The sequence below is a fragment of the Eschscholzia californica genome, unplaced genomic scaffold (assembly GCF_041429995.1).
Source record: "Eschscholzia californica isolate CP2 unplaced genomic scaffold, dmEscCali1.0.p SCAF_3, whole genome shotgun sequence".
In the NCBI taxonomy this organism is placed as follows: domain Eukaryota; kingdom Viridiplantae; phylum Streptophyta; class Magnoliopsida; order Ranunculales; family Papaveraceae; genus Eschscholzia; species Eschscholzia californica.
The window spans coordinates 52,547,903-52,568,515 of record NW_028238420.1 but is presented as its reverse complement, the minus strand read 5'-3'; the positions used below and the strand labels follow the sequence as shown (position 1 = coordinate 52,568,515).

The window sequence follows — 20,613 nt, the reverse complement described above, 5'->3', positions numbered from 1 at the left end:
CTCAGTTTATACAATCCAGTGAAAGAAACGGTCCACTTAAGAATTTAAAGATATCATCCATATCGTTTATCTCTTTATATCGATCTTCATCGAAAAACTTCTAATATGTATCATTTGTGGCTTGAAGAAATTAAGAAAAGTGATGTTCATACTCTTTTTGTAATCAAGTTGGTTCTCTTAATTGATGGAAGAAGAACAGAAAAACTGAGAGAGAAAGAGGTGGAGAAGAAATAGAACAAACGAAAGGGTAATTTGTTAAATGAAGACACCAACCACATTCGTGAATAAAACTAGCAGGACTACCATTTGGTGAAATAATTTTTGTTTCAACTGCCATTTTTTTTTCGAGAAATCGACTACGATCTACGTTAGTCATTAATATCACCGCAATTTCCTAAGTAAACACAAAGATAACTTTTATATTCGGGTCCTACTTGTTTTTCAAGTATGGAGTCAAAAGATGGTAACAATGACAACCAAATACTTGAAAGAAATTGAGTTGAATTTGAAAGATTCGAAATTGAGTTGAAGTCTGACAAAATGAAACAGAAAATGAGAGATTTTTTAAAAGAAATTGAGTTGGATTCATGTTTTCTGTTCATTTGTTCTATCTTTCTTGACCAAATCTTCTCACATCTTCTGTTTTTCTGGAGTTTCTTCTCTTCTATAGTCGGTAAGGGTTGATGTTTTGGGATCTTAGGGTATGAGGGTTATCTTAAGGCAAGATTATTATTACTAATAAACAAGTATTTTATATTTTATTAGCCCACAATTAACTATTTTTTGTAAATTAGGCTCCTAATTTACTGTTTTAGTGTTATTAATGTTAAATAATACAATTTAACCCCCTAAACTAACTATTTTATTGCAAATTAGGTCCCTAACTAACTATTTTACTGAATATAATTCAAGTTAGCCTCTCAATTTAATTATTTTATGCTTAATTATGGTTAAAGAGACTTGTTATGCACAATTGCATCATATTTCTATCACTTTCACAAATTTAGAAATTTTCTCACAGGCCGAAACATTTCAACAAAATGTTTTCACTCTTCGACTGACCGAAATTTTCACCGAAATTGAAATTTCATTCCTCACTTAGAAGCGTTATGAGAACATATATAGAAGCGATGAAAACAATTGTTGTTCGTGTAGTCTTTACCTTGTTATAATTAATTTCAAAAGAAGAGCTGAGTGTAGTATCTAGTCAAACTAGACTACATTGACTTCTGAGTTAGACTCTTGGTCACCGTTTTGCAAAGTTTTGACGAAGATAAAACTAATGTTGCAATATCAATATTATACAACAATGGGATCTTCAAACTTTGAATCAGTCTCAAGTTATTGATACAAATTAATTGGTAAAGTAAGTAAGAGGAGGCTGAGTGAGGTATTAAGTCATTAATGTCCACTTGGATGACCTGCCAACTTTGACCTTATTAAAATAGTATATGGGTTATTTGCTGGGAAGCTCAAATGGGTTCTACCTCAGTCACTCTGTCTCTCTCTCCCTCACTCCCTCTATAAATGAAACCAAATTTCACATTTCCAAACAAAACAGAAAACCTCTAAATCTTCCAAATTCCTTACAGTTATTGGTACAGATATCAGTACTAAAAGAAGAAGAAAAAACATGGATTCCTTCATGCTTGCTTATTGGGTTCCATTTTCCATTGCTTCTATTATTGCCTTTGTTTTCCTCTACAATCTCTTTTCTTCAAGAAGTACTCTTAAAAATAAGAAGATTAGGACAGCACCCATGGCAACGGGTGCTTGGCCGGTTCTTGGTCATCTCCATCTCTTTGGTTCTGGTGAATTGCCTCATAAAATGCTAGCTGCCATGGCTGACAAGTATGGCTCAGCCTTCAGGATGAAGTTCGGTAAACACACAACACTAGTTGTGAGTGATACCCGTATCGTTAAAGAATGTTTCACTACCAACGATACCCTCTTCTCTAACCGTCCTTCCACTAAAGCTTTTCAACTCATGACTTACGATAATGAGTCGGTTGCCTTTACACCTTACGGTCCTTTTTGGCGTGAGATTAGAAAGATATCCACTCTTAAACTTCTATCCAACCATCGTCTCCAAGCCATCAAGGACGTAAGAGCCTCGGAGGTAAACGTCTGCTTCAAAACCTTATACGACCAGTGTAAGAATCCAAGTGGATCAGCTCCTATTTTGATCGATATGAAGAAATGGTTCGAAGAGGTGTCGAACAACGTGGTGATGAGGGTAATTGTGGGGAGACAAAACTTTGGGTCTAAGATTGTGCAGGGTGAGGAGGAAGCTATCCATTACAAGAAGGTCATGGATGAGCTCTTACGTCTCGCTAGCTTGTCTATGTTCTCGGATTTTGCTCCTCTACTTGGTTTCTTGGACATCTTTCAAGGGAACTTGAGTGCCATGAAACAAAACGCCAAGAAGGTAGACGCAATCCTTGAGAACTGGTTGGAAGAGCATCGGAAGAAGAACTCAGTTGCTGAAAGCGAGCAAGATTTCATGGATGTTATGTTGTCAATTGCCAACGAGAGCAAGTTGTCTGGTCACGATGCCGATACTGTCATTAAAGCTACTTGCCTAGCAATGATTATGGGTGGAACAGACACTACTGCTGTAAGTCTAACATGGATCATTTCTTTATTAATGAACAATCGCCATGCTTTGAAGAAAGCTCGAGAAGAGTTAGATGCAATAGTAGGAAAGGACAGACAAGTTGAAGATTCAGATTTAAAGAATTTAGTATACATGAATGCTATCGTTAAGGAAACGATGAGAATGTACCCGTTAGGTACTCTTCTCGAACGCGATACTAAGGAGGACTGTGAGATCGGCGGGTTCCATGTCAAAGGTGGGACGAGGTTGCTAGTGAATGTGTGGAAGTTGCAACGAGACCCAAATGTATGGGTTGATCCAACAGAATTTAGACCCGAAAGATATCTGTCCGAGAATGCGGATATAGATGTTGGAGGTCAGCATTTTGAGTTGCTACCATTTGGAGCAGGACGAAGGGTGTGCCCTGGGGTGTCGTTCGCACTACAATTCATGCATTTAGTACTTGCTCGCCTCATCCACGGATACGATTTGAATACTCTAAACGAAGAAAATGTGGATCTAACGGAGAGCCCAGAAGGACACGTGAACCACAAAGCATCGCCTCTTGATCTCATCCTCACCCCTCGTCTACATTACAAGTTGTACGAATAGTTTTATATGGGATTTCTTTTTCATTCTTTCAAATACTAATTAAACATCGGTAGATTGCCAAATTTTTCTATTGTAACTTATAAGATAAAATAAATATATTCATGTAATATACAAATGAAATTTCATTTCAAGTCTCTTTTACCCTTTTGTTTTTCTATTTATTGGCGACATAAAAGATTTCGTACCACAATTTTGAACCGGTGATGTACGCTTTGGTAATGCTCCGGGACATCATTGCAGAGTTTTTTCGACTATGTGGAGAGCCAAAAAATCATCTTATTGCTTCACCAATCTTTGAATTACAGCTTGATTTTTCCGTAAGGAAAGCTCATCCATTAGAATTTGACTAATTTTTTTAACACATTATTTGACTAATTTTTTACCTAGAACATGCATAAAAAATAATAACGTTAGTTACCCCAATAGGTGAAAAATAATGTCTTTTCACCAACACACCCATACAAATGTATTTATTTACAGAGGCGACAGGCAGTGGCAGGCCTAGGAGCACAATTACATTAAACAACAAAAAAGAATACCATCGTCAATGACGATTCGCGGCGCTTCATTACGAAACTCTACAGAAATTAGTTATAAATCCTAATTGCTAAAAAGATATATAATGTGTCGTTCAAACCAATGATCTTTATATGTTAAGCAACACTCTCAAATAATAAGTACCAATGATCTTTTTTGTACGGAGTATTTTGAAGTCCCCTTGTAAAAGTTAATGGCGCCTCCCCTTGAGAGGAAGTTTGTGAAGGACTGAGGCACTTTTAATACTAAATAGAAGTGTCTTTAAACTTATGAAAACGAATTAATCAAAAAAACCTAAAAGAATAGGATGATTGGATTCGGATCATAACATACATGGGGAACAACTAAACCTGGCACCATTGAGCAATATTGATTTCTGGTTAAATTTAGTAATTAATTTTATTTTAACGAAAAAAGTCCCCAAAATTTTTGGACCAACTTAGACTCTTAACTCGGAGTAGTGAGGCCACGTGCCGGCCCCAACGTGAGTCACTCCTTCGCGATAGCAGATTAGATGGACAAAACAAACAGGTAATGACCAAAAAAATTCCAAATGGACAATAACATTTATCCTAGTCACAGTTCCTTCCAGTGTTTACTGTTTTTCGTTTACTGATTTTATTTTTCAGACGTTTTTGTTGTTTTTTCTAACATATTTTTTGTCATTTTTACTGTTGTTTTTTTTTTGTAATTTCTGAAGCATCTTTTTGTATTTGTCTGTTCTTTTACCAAAAAGTTATTATCAAAACATATTTATCACCCCACCAGTCTTTGGTGCAGTGGTTGGACACCCCTCTTAAGCCCATGAGGTCGTGGGATCGAGTCAAGGTGGAAACAATTTGCTTATCCATGTTATTTAGGCTATAAATATAGTAAATAATGTAATAATTTGTCGGGTTTTAGGCGTCTTTCATGTTGTTGGACTTTAGGCATCTTTCACTTATGGTTTAAATTAGGCGGTTGCCGTGCTTATCACATCTTCATGATATATCAATGCCGTGTAGCGACTAACGTAAATCGTCGTCGAATTCTCTAAAAAAAAAACGTATTTTTCTATTTGTCACAAAAATAGTTTCTTTCCTACTTGTGTCGAAATTAAAAAAATCTGTTTGTCTACCAAACAAATTGTTGTTTGCATGAACAAACTATTGTTTGCCTTGAACAAACTATTGCTTTTTAATTATTATTTTTTTTCTTTTTCATTCTAAGTAACATTTTATCCCATTAGCCCTATAGTTTCTATTGAACAAACAACATATCGTAACGAGCACATAACAGTTTATATGGAACTAACAGTAGTTGTTTGTCTTGAACATATTATTGCTTGTTTTAAATAAACTGCTAATTTGTCTTGAATAATTTGATGTTTGTCTTTAACAAATTGTTGCTTGTTCGTTATTATTACTTTTTTATGTTATCATTCTTTTCCGGGTAACATGTTTGTCTCATTAGCCCAACAGTTTGTATCGAGGAAACAATAATTTGTATTGGGGAAAAGAAAGTTTGTGCCAAGCAAACAATAGTTTGTATTGAACAAAAACTGTTTTTCCTCACGAACAATTTGTCTCGAACAAAATACTGTTTGTCTTGAAAAAAACTGACGTTTGTGTTGAACAAATTGTTCTTGTTGGACTACAAAAATATTATTGTCTTCTTCATCACAAGTTTTTTCTCAGTTTATACAATCCAGTGAAAGAAACGGTCCACTTAAGAATTTAAAGATATCATCCATATCGTTTATCTCTTTATATCGATCTTCATCGAAAAACTTCTAATATGTATCATTTGTGGCTTGAAGAAATTAAGAAAAGTGATGTTCATACTCTTTTTGTAATCAAGTTGGTTCTCTTAATTGATGGAAGAAGAACAGAAAAACTGAGAGAGAAAGAGGTGGAGAAGTAATAGAACAAACGAAAGGGTAATTTTGTGAAATGAAGACACCAACCACATTCGTGAATAAAACTAGCGGGACTACCATTTGGTGAAATAATTTTTGTTTCAACTGCCATTTTTTTTTCGAAAAATCGACTACGATCTACGTTCGTCATTAATATCACCGCAATTTCCTAAGTAAACACAAAGATAACTTTTATATTCGGGTCCTACTTGTTTTTCAAGTATGGAGTCAAAAGATGGTAACAATGACAACCAAATACTTGAAAGAAATTGAGTTGAATTTGAAAGATTCGAAATTATGTTGAAGTCTGACAAAATGAAATAGAAAATGAGAGATTTTTTAAAAGAAATTGAGTTGGATTCATGTTTTCTGTTCATTTGTTCTATCTTTCTTGACCAAATCTTCTCACATCTTTTGTTTTTCTGGAGTTTCTTCTCTTCTATAGTCGGTAAGGGTTGATGTTTTGGGATCTTAGGGTGTATGAGGGTTATCTTAAGGCAAGATTATTTTTACTAATAAACAAGTATTTTATATTTTATTAGCCAACAATTAACTATTTTTTGTAAATTAGGCTCCTAATTTACTGTTTTGGTGTTATTAATGTTAAATAATACAATTTAACCCCCTAAACTAACTATTTTATTGCAAATTAGGTCCCTAACTAACTATTTTATTGAATATACAATTCAAGTTAGCCTCTCAATTTAATTATTTTATGCTTAATTATGGTTAAAGAGACTTGTTATCCACAATTGCATCATATTTCTATCACTTTCACAAATTTAGATATTTTCTCACAGGCCGAAACATTTCAACAAAATGTTTTCACTCTTCGACTGACCGAAATTTTCACCGAAATTGAAATTTCATTCCTCACTTAGAAGCGTTATGAGAACATATATAGAAGCGATGAAAACAATTGTTGTTCGTGTAGTCTTTACCTTGATATAATTAATTTCAAAAGAAGAGCTGAGTGTAGTATCTAGTCAAACTAGACTACATTTACTTCTGAGTTAGACTCTTGGTCACCGTTTTGCAAAGTTTTGACGAAGATAAAACTAATGTTGCAATATCAATATTATACAACAATGGGATCTTCAAACTTTGAATCAGTCTCAAGTTATTGATACAAATTAATTGGTAAAGTAAGTAAGAGGAGGCTGAGTGAGGTATTAAGTCATTAATGTCCACTTGGATGACCTGCCAACTTTGACCTTATTAAAATAGTATATGGGTTATTTGCTGGGAAGCTCAAATGGGTTCTACCTCAGTCACTCTGTCTCTCTCTCCCTCACTCCCTCTATAAATGAAACCAAATTTCACATTTCCAAACAAAACAGAAATCCTCTAAATCTTCCAAATTCCTTACAGTTATTGGTACAGATATCAGTACTAAAAGAAGAAGAAAAAACATGGATTCCTTCATGCTTGCTTATTGGGTTCCATTTTCCATTGCCTCTATTATTGCCTTTGTTTTCCTCTACAATCTCTTTTCTTCAAGAAGTACTCTTAAAAATAAGAAGATTAGGACAGCACCCATGGCAACGGGTGCTTGGCCGGTTCTTGGTCATCTCCATCTCTTTGGTTCTGGTGAATTGCCTCATAAAATGCTAGCTGCCATGGCTGACAAGTATGGCTCAGCCTTCAGGATGAAGTTCGGTAAACACACAACACTAGTTGTGAGTGATACCCGTATCGTTAAAGAATGTTTCACTACCAACGATACCCTCTTCTCTAACCGTCCTTCCACTAAAGCTTTTCAACTCATGACTTACGATAATGAGTCGGTTGCCTTTACACCTTACGGTCCTTTTTGGCGTGAGATTAGAAAGATATCCACTCTTAAACTTCTATCCAACCATCGTCTCCAAGCCATCAAGGACGTAAGAGCCTCGGAGGTAAACGTCTGCTTCAAATCCTTATACGACCAGTGTAAGAATCCAAGTGGATCAGCTCCTATTTTGATCGATATGAAGAAATGGTTCGAAGAGGTGTCGAACAACGTGGTGATGAGGGTAATTGTGGGGAGACAAAACTTTGGGTCTAAGATTGTGCAGGGTGAGGAGGAAGCTATCCATTACAAGAAGGTCATGGATGAGCTCTTACGTCTCGCTAGCTTGTCTATGTTCTCGGATTTTGCTCCTTTACTTGGTTTCTTGGACATCTTTCAAGGGAACTTGAGTGCCATGAAACAAAACGCCAAGAAGGTAGATGCAATCCTTGAGAACTGGTTGGAAGAGCATCGGAAGAAGAAGAACTCAGTTGCTGAAAGCGAGCAAGATTTCATGGATGTTATGTTGTCAATTGCCAACGAGAGCAAGTTGTCTGGTCACGATGCCGATACTGTCATTAAAGCTACTTGCCTAGCAATGATTATGGGTGGAACAGACACTACTGCTGTAAGTCTAACATGGATCATTTCTTTATTAATGAACAATCGCCATGCTTTGAAGAAAGCTCGAGAAGAGTTAGATGCAATAGTAGGAAAGGACAGACAAGTTGAAGATTCAGATTTAAAGAATTTAGTATACATGAATGCTATCGTTAAGGAAACGATGAGAATGTACCCGTTAGGTACTCTTCTCGAACGCGATACTAAGGAGGACTGTGAGATCGGCGGGTTCCATGTCAAAGGTGGGACGAGGTTGCTAGTGAATGTGTGGAAGTTGCAACGAGACCCAAATGTATGGGTTGATCCAACAGAATTTAGACCCGAAAGATTTCTGTCCGAGAATGCGGATATAGATGTTGGAGGTCAGCATTTTGAGTTGCTACCATTTGGAGCAGGACGAAGGGTGTGCCCTGGGGTGTCGTTCGCACTACAATTCATGCATTTAGTACTTGCTCGCCTCATCCACGGATACGATTTGAATACTCTAAACGAAGAAAATGTGGATCTAACGGAGAGCCCAGAAGGACACGTGAACCACAAAGCATCGCCTCTTGATCTCATCCTCACCCCTCGTCTACATTACAAGTTGTACGAATAGTTTTATATGGGATTTCTTTTTCATTCTTTCAAATACTAATTAAACATCGGTAGATTGCCAAATTTTTCTATTGTAACTTATAAGATAAAATAAATATATTCATGTAATATACAAATGAAATTTCATTTCAAGTCTCTTAATTTTATCCTTTTGTTTTTCTATTTATTGGCGAGATAAAAGATTTCGTACCACAATTTTGAACCGGTGATGTACGCTTTGGTAATGCTCCGGGACATCATTGCAGAGTTTTTTCGACTATGTGGAGAGCCAAAAAATCATCTTATTGCTTCACCAATCTTTGAATTACAGCCTGATTTTTCCATAAGGAAAGCTCATCCATTAGAATTTGACTAATTTTTTTTAACACATTATTTGACTAATTTTTTGCCTAGAACATGCATAAAAAATAATAACGTTTGTTACCCCAATAGGTGAAAAATAATGTGTTTTCACCAACACACCCGTACAAATGTATTTATTTACAGAGGCGACAGGCAGTGGCAGGCCTAGGAGCACAATTACATTAAACAACAAAAAAGAATACCATCGTCAATGACGATTCGCGAAGCTTCATTACGAAACTCTACAGAAATTAGTTATAAATTCAAATTGCTAAAAAGATATATAATGTGTCGTTCAAACCAATGATCTTTATATGTTAAGCAACCCTCTCAAATAATAAGTACCAATGATCTTTTTTGTACGGAGTATTTTGAAGTCCCCTTGTAAAAGTTAATGGCGCCTCCCCTTGAGAGGAAGTTTGTGAAGGACTGAGGCACTTTTAATACTAAATAGAAGTGTCTTTAAACTTATGAAAACGAATTAATCAAAAAAACCTAAAAGAATAGGATGATTGAGTAGAAAATAATAAGTAGAAACTAATACAAATTAATAATAGGTTGAGATAAACTCTTTTCTTTTAATTAATTCTTGTGTATACAATAGGAGATGTTCTTCCCCTTATATAATTACAAAAGTTACATATATAGAATATATTATATAACGTATTTAGTATATCCCATATATCATATATATCATATATTCAATATATATCCCATATTAAGAGAATATATTCTATATTATGTATATATGCTATATTGAGATAATATATCCTATATTCAACATTATCTCATATATCATATATATCAATATATTCAATATATATCCCATATTGAGAGAATATAATCTATATTATGTATATATGATATATTGAGAGAATATATCCTATATTCAACACTCCCCCTCAAGATGGAGCATAGATGTCAATCATGCCCAACTTGTCAATCGCTTTGTTAAATATTCGTCCGCAAACTCCTTTTGTAAGAATATATGCAAGTTGATCTTCTGATTTTACGAATGGAAGACATATGAACCCTTTGTCAATATTTTCTCTGATAAAGAACCGATCCACTTCAACATGTTTCATACGGTCATGTTGAATTGGATTATGTGCAATCATAATTGCCGCTTTATTGTCACAGTGCAGAACCATTGCTTTCACAAGCTTAAATCCAAGATCCTTCAATATATTTCGTATCCATAGTAGTTCATACACCCCTTGAGCCACACCCCGTAACTCAGATTTTGCACTTGATTTAGCAACAACTTTTTGCTTCTTAGCTCTAAATGTTACCATATTCCCACATACAAACGTAAAATATCCAGAGGTTGACCTCCTGTCTGTTATATCTCCTGCCCAATCTGCATCGGTGTATCCCATTACTTCCATATCACCACCTTTCCGGAATAAGAGACCTTTTCCTGGAGATTTCTTCAAGTACCTTAGTATTCGAAAGACTGCCTTCATATGTTCTTCACTTGGATTATGCATGAATTGACTCACGACGCTAATGGAATATGCAATATCCGGTCTAGTATGAGAAAGGTAAATTAGTCTCCCCACTAAGCGTTGGTACCTTCCTTTGTCACATGGAACTTGATCTGAAAATATTCCCAAGTGATGATTTGCTTCAATCGGTGTATCTACCGGTTTGCAATCAAGCATCCCAGTTTCAACAAGAAGATCTAATATATACTTTCGTTGGGACATGAAAATACCTTGACTTGATCTTGCAACTTCAATGCCTAAGAAGTATTTTAACTGCTCCAAATCCTTCATCTCAAATTCCTGCGACAAATAGTTTTTCAGAGCCTCCATTTCCACTGAGTCATTTCCAGTAACAACCATATCATCAACATAAACAATAAGAGCAGTAAGTTTGCCTAACTTTTGTTTTATAAAAAAAGTATGATCTGAATTACTTTGTTTATATCCAAATGCCTTCATGCTCTTTGTAAATCGTCCAAACCAAGCTCGTGGTGACTGTTTTAACCCGTACAATGCCTTCTTTAATTTGCATACTTTTCCTACTTCAGAATTCGTGACTCCAGGTGGTAACTCCATGTATACTTCTTCTTCTAAGTCTCCATTGAGAAATGCATTCTTCACGTCAAACTGTTGTAATGGCCAACCTTGATTGGCTGCAAGGGAAATGAGTACACGAATAGTGTTTATCTTTGCCACCGGGGCGAAGGTCTCCTCATAATCCACACCATACGTCTGGGTATACCCTTTGGCAACAAGTCTGGCTTTGTACCTGTCAACACTTCCATCTGGATTCGTCTTTACTGTAAAGATCCAACGACACCCAACAATACGATATCCGTGGGGTTTATCAACAAGTTCCCAAGTGGAATTCTTCTGTAATGCATTCATCTCTTCATTCATAGCTTTCTTCCATCGTGGATCTGATAATGCTTCCTGCAAATTACTAGGAATAGATACAGAGGATAATTGATTCATGGTGCATGTAAATGACTTAGACAACCTATTGGTGGACACATAATCAGAAATTGGGTATTTGGCTTTAGAATTAATATCTGGTTCATAAGTAAATTTTGGAATACCTTTAGTAGATCTTTCTGAACGTCTAGGTTGAACATCATTAACAGTGATAGGATCAAGTAATACCTGAGGTTCGACATTCGGAGGCATGTCTTCGGTAGATGGTGTTAGAAAGTTGGAGTCACAGGCAACTTCTACTATTTCAGCTTGATCTCCCCCTGTTGTCTGATCCTCTCCATTCTCATTAAATTCATCTTCACTACCCTGATCCCCCCCTGTAATCTGATCTGGTTCACTCCCCTTTCCATCATCACCTAGATTACTAGGCCTATTGAAATTACTTGTCAAATCCTCTAGTTCCTGAAATATATCCCCAATAATGGGGAACTTTCCTTCACTATCATTTTGTTTCTCCCCCTGAAGGGAAGATCCCATAAAATATGCATCTAATTCTCGAAATGAAACATCTAATGAGATATATACTTTCCCCTCCTCAGGGTCATAACAACGATAACCCTTTTGAAAATCAGCATATTCAAGAAACACACACTTTCGAGCACAATGATCTAATTTTCCTCGTTGATGTTTAGGTATATGAACAAAGACAACACACCCAAAAACACATGGTTCTAGGTTTGGCATTGCAGGGATGGTGATAAGGTCATGGAGTTTTTTGAAAGGGGTCTGAAATTCAATGACCCTAGATGGTGTGCGGTTTATCACATAGGCAGCAGATTTTAACGCCTCTCCCCAATAATTTAATGGCATATTCATTCCGAAAAGAGACGCACGAACAACTTCTAACAGTTGTCTATTCATTCGTTCAGCTAACCCATTTTGTTGTGGGGTATAAGCGTTAGAAGTTTGATGTCGAATGCCATTATTTATCAGGAACTTCGCCATGTCATTACTAGTAAATTCTCCTCCGTTATCAGATTGATACACTTGTATCCTCCTTTGGAATTGGGTCAAAACCATCTGAAAAAATACTTTAAATACTTCAAAGACTTCACTTTTATGAGTGAGTAGCGATACCCACGTCATACGAGTACACTCATGGATAAAAGTCACAAAGTAACGAGCTCCAGACAAAGAAGGAATACGTGCAGGACCCCATACATCAGAGTGAATAATACTAAAAGGTTCTGAACTTTTATTGAAACTTGGAGAATATGTAATACGGTGACTTTTAGCAAGTTCATAAATATCACACTTAAATTCTGAAACACTACACTTCGAAAATAACGATGAATTTAATTTCTGAAGATATCCGAAGGAGAGATGACCCAATCGCCGATGCCATAACCAAACATTAGCTTTTGCTTCTTCAATTCCTCCAACTTTATTCACCTGATGAATCCTCTGCTCTCCACTACTAGACAGGTCCAAATAGTAGAGATTGTCCTTTCTAACACCACAACCAAGAATCTGCCGCGTCACTATGTCCTGAAAAATACAGAATTGAGGCCAAAACGTCACAGTACATGCAAGTGTAGCAGTGATCCTACTGACTGATAGGATATTATACTCTAGCGCGGGAACAATGAGGACAGAGTTTAATGTCAGATTTTCAGATATGTCAGTGGAACCTTCCCCAATTACAGGAGAGGAACCACCATTAGCTGTGTATATAGAGGTTTGGGTTGAAGGTATAATGGATGATAATATGCTAGTGTCATTTACCATGTGATCTGATGCACCAGTATCAATTAACCAAGTATTATTCAAAGAATTTACAGATAAAACACTACCTTTAATTTTCATACCTGACTGGGCAACATTCACTGATGGAGGAATTATAGCAGAATCCTTCTTCGCAGATATGTTTTTCCTAGGTCGCTTTGTAAAATCCCACCATTCCGGATACCCAATGACTTCATAACACTTCTGTTTTGTGTGTCCCTTCTCTCCACAGTGGGTACACTCAAGATCAAGGCGTAAGGGTCTAACCTCTTTGTGAGAATTCCAGGAACCTTGAGGTTGTCCCTTTTTATAGTTGACTGCCATAACTGAAGACTCAGTTACAAGTTTTTGGGTTCCCATCACCTGTTTGTGAACTGACACCCTTCGTACTGTCTGATAAGACTATTCCAAAGTAAGTGGAGGGTCTTTTCGAAGAATCTCACCACGCACCTGATCATACATACTATCTAATCCAGAAAGGAACATGTGAACTCTAAGACGTCCTACATATTGTTGTAAGATGGCGATAGACTCAGCACTTTTTCCTTTCACATTGTTGCGTTGGTCAATTTCTTGAAAAATTGCTGCTAATTCATCATAATAGGTCGCAATAGATCGACCAGCTTGTTTTGTTGAGAAACACTTCCTATGTGACTCAAAGATTTGAGTTTCATCAGATGTGTCTGTATACATAGCTTCAAGAGAGTCCCAAACTTCTTTCGCAGTTTCCAAACAAACATACCTGTTCATTAGTGTTGTGGACATTGAGTCACACAACCATCCCTTCACCTTATCATTCTCCGAGTACCAATTTTCATATTCTTCACTTCCTTCTGCAGGTTTCGCTTTAGTGCCACTAATATACCCCCACATCTTCCGACCATTAATACGCATCTTCATGACCTTTGACCAAAGGGTGTAATTATTCTCATTCAGGGTATTACCTAATGGAAAGGGTGCATCGATGTGGTTATGAACAACGTGAGGGTTTGATAGTACCATTGTTGCATCATCATTGGAACCCATTGAGCTTTCAATTTCAAGATTCGCAGCGGAATTCAATTCAATTCAATTCGAAATAACCAGGTTCAATTACCGAACCCGCTCTGATACCAAGTAGAAAATAATAAGTAGAAACTAATACAAATTAATAATAGGTTGAGATAAACTCTTTTCTTTTAATTAATTCTTGTGTATACAATAGGAGATGTTCTTCCCCTTATATAATTACAAAAGTTACATATATAGAATATATTATATAACGTATTTAGTATATCCCATATATCCCATATATCATATATATCATATATTCAATATATATCCCATATTAAGAGAATATATTCTATATTATGTATATATGCTATATTGAGAGAATATATCCTATATTCAACAATATCTCATATATCATATATATCAATATATTCAATATATATCCCATATTGAGAGAATATATTCTATATTATGTATATATGATATATTGAGAGAATATATCCTATATTCAACAGATTGGATTCGGATCATAACATAAATGGGGAACAACTAAACCTGGCACCATTGAGCAATATTGATTTCTGGTTAAATTTAGTAATTACTTTTATTTTAACGAAAAAAGTCCCCAAAATTTTTGGACCAACTTAGACTCTTAACTCGGAGTAGTGAGGCCACGTGCCGGCCCCAACGTGAGTAACTCCTTCGCGATAGCAGATTAGATGGACAAAACAAACAGGTAATGACCAAAAAAATTCCAAATGGACAATAACATTTATCCTAGTCACAGTTCCTTCCAGTGTTTACTGTTTTTCGTTTACTGATTTTATTTTTCAGACGTTTTTGTTGTTTTTTCTAACATATTTTTTGTCATTTTTACTGTTTTTTTTTTTTTGTAATTTCTGAAGCATCTTTTTGTATTTGTCTGCTCTTTTACCAAAAAGTTATTATCAAAACATATTTATGACCCCACCAGTCTTTGGTGCAGTGGTTGGACACCCCTCTTAAGCCCATGAGGTCGTGGGATCGAGTCAAGGTGGAAACAATTTGCTTATCCATGTAATTTAGGCAATAAATATAGTAAATAATGTAATAATTTGTCGGGTTTTAGGCGTCTTTCATGTTGTTGGACTTTAGGCATCTTTCACTTATGGTTTAAATTAGGCGGTTGTCGTGCTTATCACATCTTCATGATGTATCAATGTCGTGTAGCGACTAACGTAAATCGTCGTCGAATTCTCTAAAAAAAAACGTATTTTTCTATTTGTCACAAATATAGTTTATTTCCTACTTGTGTCGAAATTAAAAAAATCTGTTTGTCTACCAAACAAATTGTTGTTTGCATGAACAAACTATTGTTTGCCTTGAACAAACTATTGCTTTTTAATTATTATTTTTTTTCTTTTTCATTCTAAGTAACATTTTATCCCATTAGCCCTATAGTTTCTATTGAACAAACAACATATCGTAACGAGCACATAACAGTTTATATGGAACTAACAGTAGTTGTTTGTCTTGAACATATTATTGCTTGTTTTAAATAAACTGCTAATTTGTCTTGAATAATTTGATGTTTGTCTTGAACAAATTGTTGCTTGTTCGTTATTATTACTTTTTTATGTTATCATTCTTTTCCGGGTAACATGTTTGTCTCATTAGCCCAACAGTTTGTATCGAGAAAACAATAATTTGTATTGGAGAAAAGAAAGTTTGTGCCAAGCAAACAATAGTTTGTATTGAACAAAAACTGTTTTTCCTCACGAACAATTTGTCTCGAACAAAATACTGTTTGTCTTGAAAAAAACTGACGTTTGTGTTGAACAAATTGTTCTTGTTGGACTACAAAAATATTATTGTCTTCTTCATCACAAGTTTTTTCTCAGTTTATACAATCCAGTGAAAGAAACGGTCCACTTAAGAATTTAAAGATATCATCCATATCGTTTATCTCTTTATATCGATCTTCATCGAAAAACTTCTAATATGTATCATTTGTGGCTTGAAGAAATTAAGAAAAGTGATGTTCATACTCTTTTTGTAATCAAGTTGGTTCTCTTAATTGATGAAAGAAGAACAGAAAAACTGAGAGAGAAAGAGGTGGAGAAGAAATAGAACAAACGAAAGGGTAATTTTGTTAAATGAAGACACCAACCACATTCGTGAATAAAACTAGCGGGACTACCATTTGGTGAAATAATTTTTGTTTCAACTGCCATTTTTTTTTCGAGAAATCGACTACGATCTACGTTAGTCATTAATATCACCGCAATTTCCTAAGTAAACACAAAGATAACTTTTATATTCGGGTCCTACTTGTTTTTCAAGTATGGAGTCAAAAGATGGTAACAATGACAACCAAATACTTGAAAGAAATTGAGTTGAATTCATGTTTTCTGTTCATTTGTTCTATCTTTCTTGACCAAATCTTCTCACATCTTCTGTTTTTCTGGAGTTTCTTCTCTTCTATAGTCGGTAAGGGTTGATGTTTTGGGATCTTAGGGTATGAGGGTTATCTTAAGGCAAGATTATTTTTACTAATAAACAAGTATTTTATATTTTATTAGCCCACAATTAACTATTTTTTGTAAATTAGGCTCCTAATTTACTGTTTTGGTGTTATTAATGTTAAATAATACAATTTAACCCCCTAAACTAACTATTTTATTGCAAATTAGGTCCCTAACTAACTATTTTATTGAATATACAATTCAAGTTAGCCTCTCAATTTAATTATTTTATGCTTAATTATGGTTAAAGAGACTTGTTATGCATAATTGCATCATATTTCTATCACTTTCACAAATTTAAAAATTTTCTCACAGGCCGAAACATTTCAACAAAATGTTTTCACTCTTCGACTGACCGAAATTTTCACCGAAATTGAAATTTCATTCCTCACTTAGAAGCGTTATGAGAACATATATAGAAGCGATGAAAACAATTGTTGTTCGTGTAGTCTTTACCTTGATATAATTAATTTCAAAAGAAGAGCTGAGTGTAGTATCTAGTCAAACTAGACTACATTGACTTCTGAGTTAGACTCTTGGTCACCGTTTTGCAAAGTTTTGACGAAGATAAAACTAATGTTGCAATATCAATATTATACAACAATGGGATCTTCAAACTTTGAATCAGTGTCAAGTTATTGATACAAATTAATTGGTAAAGTAAGTAAGAGGAGACTGAGTGAGGTATTAAGTCATTAATGTCCACTTGGATGACCTGCCAACTTTGACCTTATTAAAGTAGTATATGGGTTATTTGCTGGGAAGCTCAAATGGGTTCTACCTCAGTCACTCTGTCTCTCTCTCCCTCACTCCCTCTATAAATGAAACCAAATTTCACATTTCCAAACAAAACAGAAATCCTCTAAATCTTCCAAATTCCTTACAGTTATTGGTACAGATATCAGTACTAAAAGAAGAAGAAAAAACATGGATTCCTTCATGCTTGCTTATTGGGTTCCATTTTCCATTGCTTCTATTATTGCCTTTGTTTTCCTCTACAATCTCTTTTCTTCAAGAAGTACTCTTAAAAATAAGAAGATTAGGACAGCACCCATGGCAACGGGTGCTTGGCCGGTTCTTGGTCATCTCCATCTCTTTGGTTCTGGTGAATTGCCTCATAAAATGCTAGCTGCCATGGCTGACAAGTATGGCTCAGCCTTCAGGATGAAGTTCGGTAAACACACAACACTAGTTGTGAGTGATACCCGTATCGTTAAAGAATGTTTCACTACCAACGATACCCTCTTCTCTAACCGTCCTTCCACTAAAGCTTTTCAACTCATGACTTACGATAATGAGTCGGTTGCCTTTACACCTTACGGTCCTTTTTGGCGTGAGATTAGAAAGATATCCACTCTTAAACTTCTATCCAACCATCGTCTCCAAGCCATCAAGGACGTAAGAGCCTCGGAGGTAAACGTCTGCTTCAAAACCTTATACGACCAGTGTAAGAATCCAAGTGGATCAGCTCCTATTTTGATCGATATGAAGAAATGGTTCGAAGAGGTGTCGAACAACGTGGTGATGAGGGTAATTGTGGGGAGACAAAACTTTGGGTCTAAGATTGTGCAAGGTGAGGAGGAAGCTATCCATTACAAGAAGGTCATGGATGAGCTCTTACGTCTCGCTAGCTTGTCTATGTTCTCGGATTTTGCTCCTTTACTTGGTTTCTTGGACATCTTTCAAGGGAACTTGAGTGCCATGAAACAAAACGCCAAGAAGGTAGATGCAATCCTTGAGAACTGGTTGGAAGAGCATCGGAAGAAGAAGAACTCAGTTGCTGAAAGCGAGCAAGATTTCATGGATGTTATGTTGTCAATTGCCAACGAGAGCAAGTTGTCTGGTCACGATGCCGATACTGTCATTAAAGCTACTTGCCTAGCAATGATTATGGGTGGAACAGACACTACTGCTGTAAGTCTAACATGGATCATTTCTTTATTAATGAACAATCGCCATGCTTTGAAGAAAGCTCGAGAAGAGTTAGATGCAATAGTAGGAAAGGACAGACAAGTTGAAGATTCAGATTTAAAGAATTTAGTATACATGAATGCTATCGTTAAGGAAACGATGAGAATGTACCCGTTAGGTACTCTTCTCGAACGCGATACTAAGGAGGACTGTGAGATCGGCGGGTTCCATGTCAAAGGTGGGACGAGGTTGCTAGTGAATGTGTGGAAGTTGCAACGAGACCCAAATGTATGGGTTGATCCAACAGAATTTAGACCCGAAAGATTTCTGTCCGAGAATGCGGATATAGATGTTGGAGGTCAGCATTTTGAGTTGCTACCATTTGGAGCAGGACGAAGGGTGTGCCCTGGGGTGTCGTTCGCACTACAATTCATGCATTTAGTACTTGCTCGCCTCATCCATGGATACGATTTGAATACTCTAAACGAAGAAAATGTGGATCTAACGGAGAGCCCAGAAGGACATGTGAACCACAAAGCATCGCCTCTTGATCTCATCCTCACCCCTCGTCTGCATTACAAGTTGTACGAATAGTTTTATACGGGGTTTCTTTTTTTATTCTTTCAAATATTAATTAAACATCGGCAGATTGTCAACTTTTTCTATTGTAACTTATAAGATAAAATAAATATATTCATGTAATATACAAATGAAATTTCATTTCAAGTCTCTTTTACCCTTTTGTTTTTCTATTTATTGGTGAGATAAAAGATTTCGTACCACAATTTTGAATTGGGGTGGTTTTCTTTAGTAATCCTTTGGGGCATTATCGTAGAGTTTTTTTGACTGTGTGGAATGCCAAAAAGTCATTTTATTGCTTCACCAATCTTTAAATTAGAGCTTGATTACATTAGAGAGAGATATTTTTCTTTCTGTCCAACAACCGTTTTCTTCTCTTGCAGAAAGTGATCCAGATCTTGTATTTTTCCGGTGGAAGGATCCCTCCTCTGGAATTTCTTCTTTTTATTTGGTTTATCTTTTAGATCTACTATTTCATACCCACTCAGAAACCGTAATTTTCACTGACATGCTCTCTACAAATCCTTATTTTCATTCATTGTGCGTAATTCCTTTTCCTTTCAGGTTCCCCTAATTTTATCGGAGATTAGGGTTAGTATTAGTTTCATTTATATATGTTGGGAAGAAGAAATTAAAACTGAAGCAAAGGAATAAAAGAAAAAAGAGGATATAGGATATGTATAAAGATCGAGGAGGAGGTGTTGGATCGAATTCTCAGATTGCTTCGCTTGATGGTAAACGGATCAATGATGCCATTGACAAAAAATTGCGATCATCACCATCTACTTCAAAGGGAGCAGTCACTGATGATCTGTCGTTACTTCAACACTTTGCGGCTTTATCAAAGATGATCAATCTACTACAACAATGGAAGTCGAGAGCGATGTAAATTAGTATTTTCAATATTATTAGTATAATAAAATTTTATATATCGACCTTTAGGGTCTTTTCATTCTCGATCTTAAGGATCTCTTTTGTCGACTTTTAGGGTCTTTTCTGTGAGTCTGTGTCTTGTTAATTCCTTTCCCTTCATGAGGCACTTTACATTCGAAAGTTCTGTGAACTTTACTTATGTAACTCTCATGTAGTTCTCAGAAGAATAAGAATTATCTACCATGTAATTTTGTGATCGTTATCACTTATGAATGATATTATGGTTTTACTCCAAAAAAAAAAAAAATTAGAGCTTGATTCACTTTTACCTTCTTGTTTTTCTATTTATTGGTGAGATATTGATTTCATACCACAATTTTGAACCGATGCGGTGGCTTTAGTAATGCTCTGGGACATTATTGCTGAGTGTTTTCAACTATGTAGAGAGCGAAAATTATTTTATTGCTTCACCAATCTTTGAATTAGAGCTTGATTTTTCCGTTATAAAAGCTCATCCATTAGAATTCAACTTGGTGGTGGAATTCGTCCCAACTTGAGTTATTCATGATTGGGTGCTTATAGTTCTGCCCAGGCTC

The 20,613-nt window shown here is 35.7% G+C and overlaps 1 protein-coding gene and 3 pseudogenes across 2 annotated transcripts; 3 read left to right on the top strand and 1 right to left on the bottom strand.

Annotated features, from left to right (window-relative positions):
- The first annotated feature begins 1,573 nt into the window (after window positions 1-1,573).
- On the top strand, window positions 1,574-3,304 carry LOC147551724 (protopine 6-monooxygenase pseudogene; annotated as a pseudogene).
- Window positions 3,305-6,967: 3,663 nt separating this feature from the next.
- On the top strand, window positions 6,968-8,763 carry LOC147551723 (protopine 6-monooxygenase pseudogene; annotated as a pseudogene).
- Window positions 8,764-13,562: 4,799 nt separating this feature from the next.
- On the bottom strand, window positions 13,563-14,186 carry LOC147551722 (uncharacterized). Its single transcript, XM_086668592.1, has one exon. The coding sequence runs from the start codon at window positions 14,184-14,186 to the stop codon at window positions 13,563-13,565; it is 624 nt and encodes a 207-aa protein (XP_086524718.1).
- A 3,304-nt stretch (window positions 14,187-17,490) lies between these two features.
- On the top strand, window positions 17,491-19,196 carry LOC147551721 (protopine 6-monooxygenase pseudogene; annotated as a pseudogene). Its single transcript, XR_015236577.1, has one exon. The product of XR_015236577.1 is annotated as a protopine 6-monooxygenase pseudogene (transcript).
- Window positions 19,197-20,613: the final 1,417 nt, after the last annotated feature.

What these genes read in the sequence shown, in the direction of transcription:
- LOC147551722 (XM_086668592.1), bottom strand. Translation starts at nt 14,186, where the DNA reads ATGGGTTCCAATGATGATGCAACAATGGTACTATCAAACCCTCACGTT.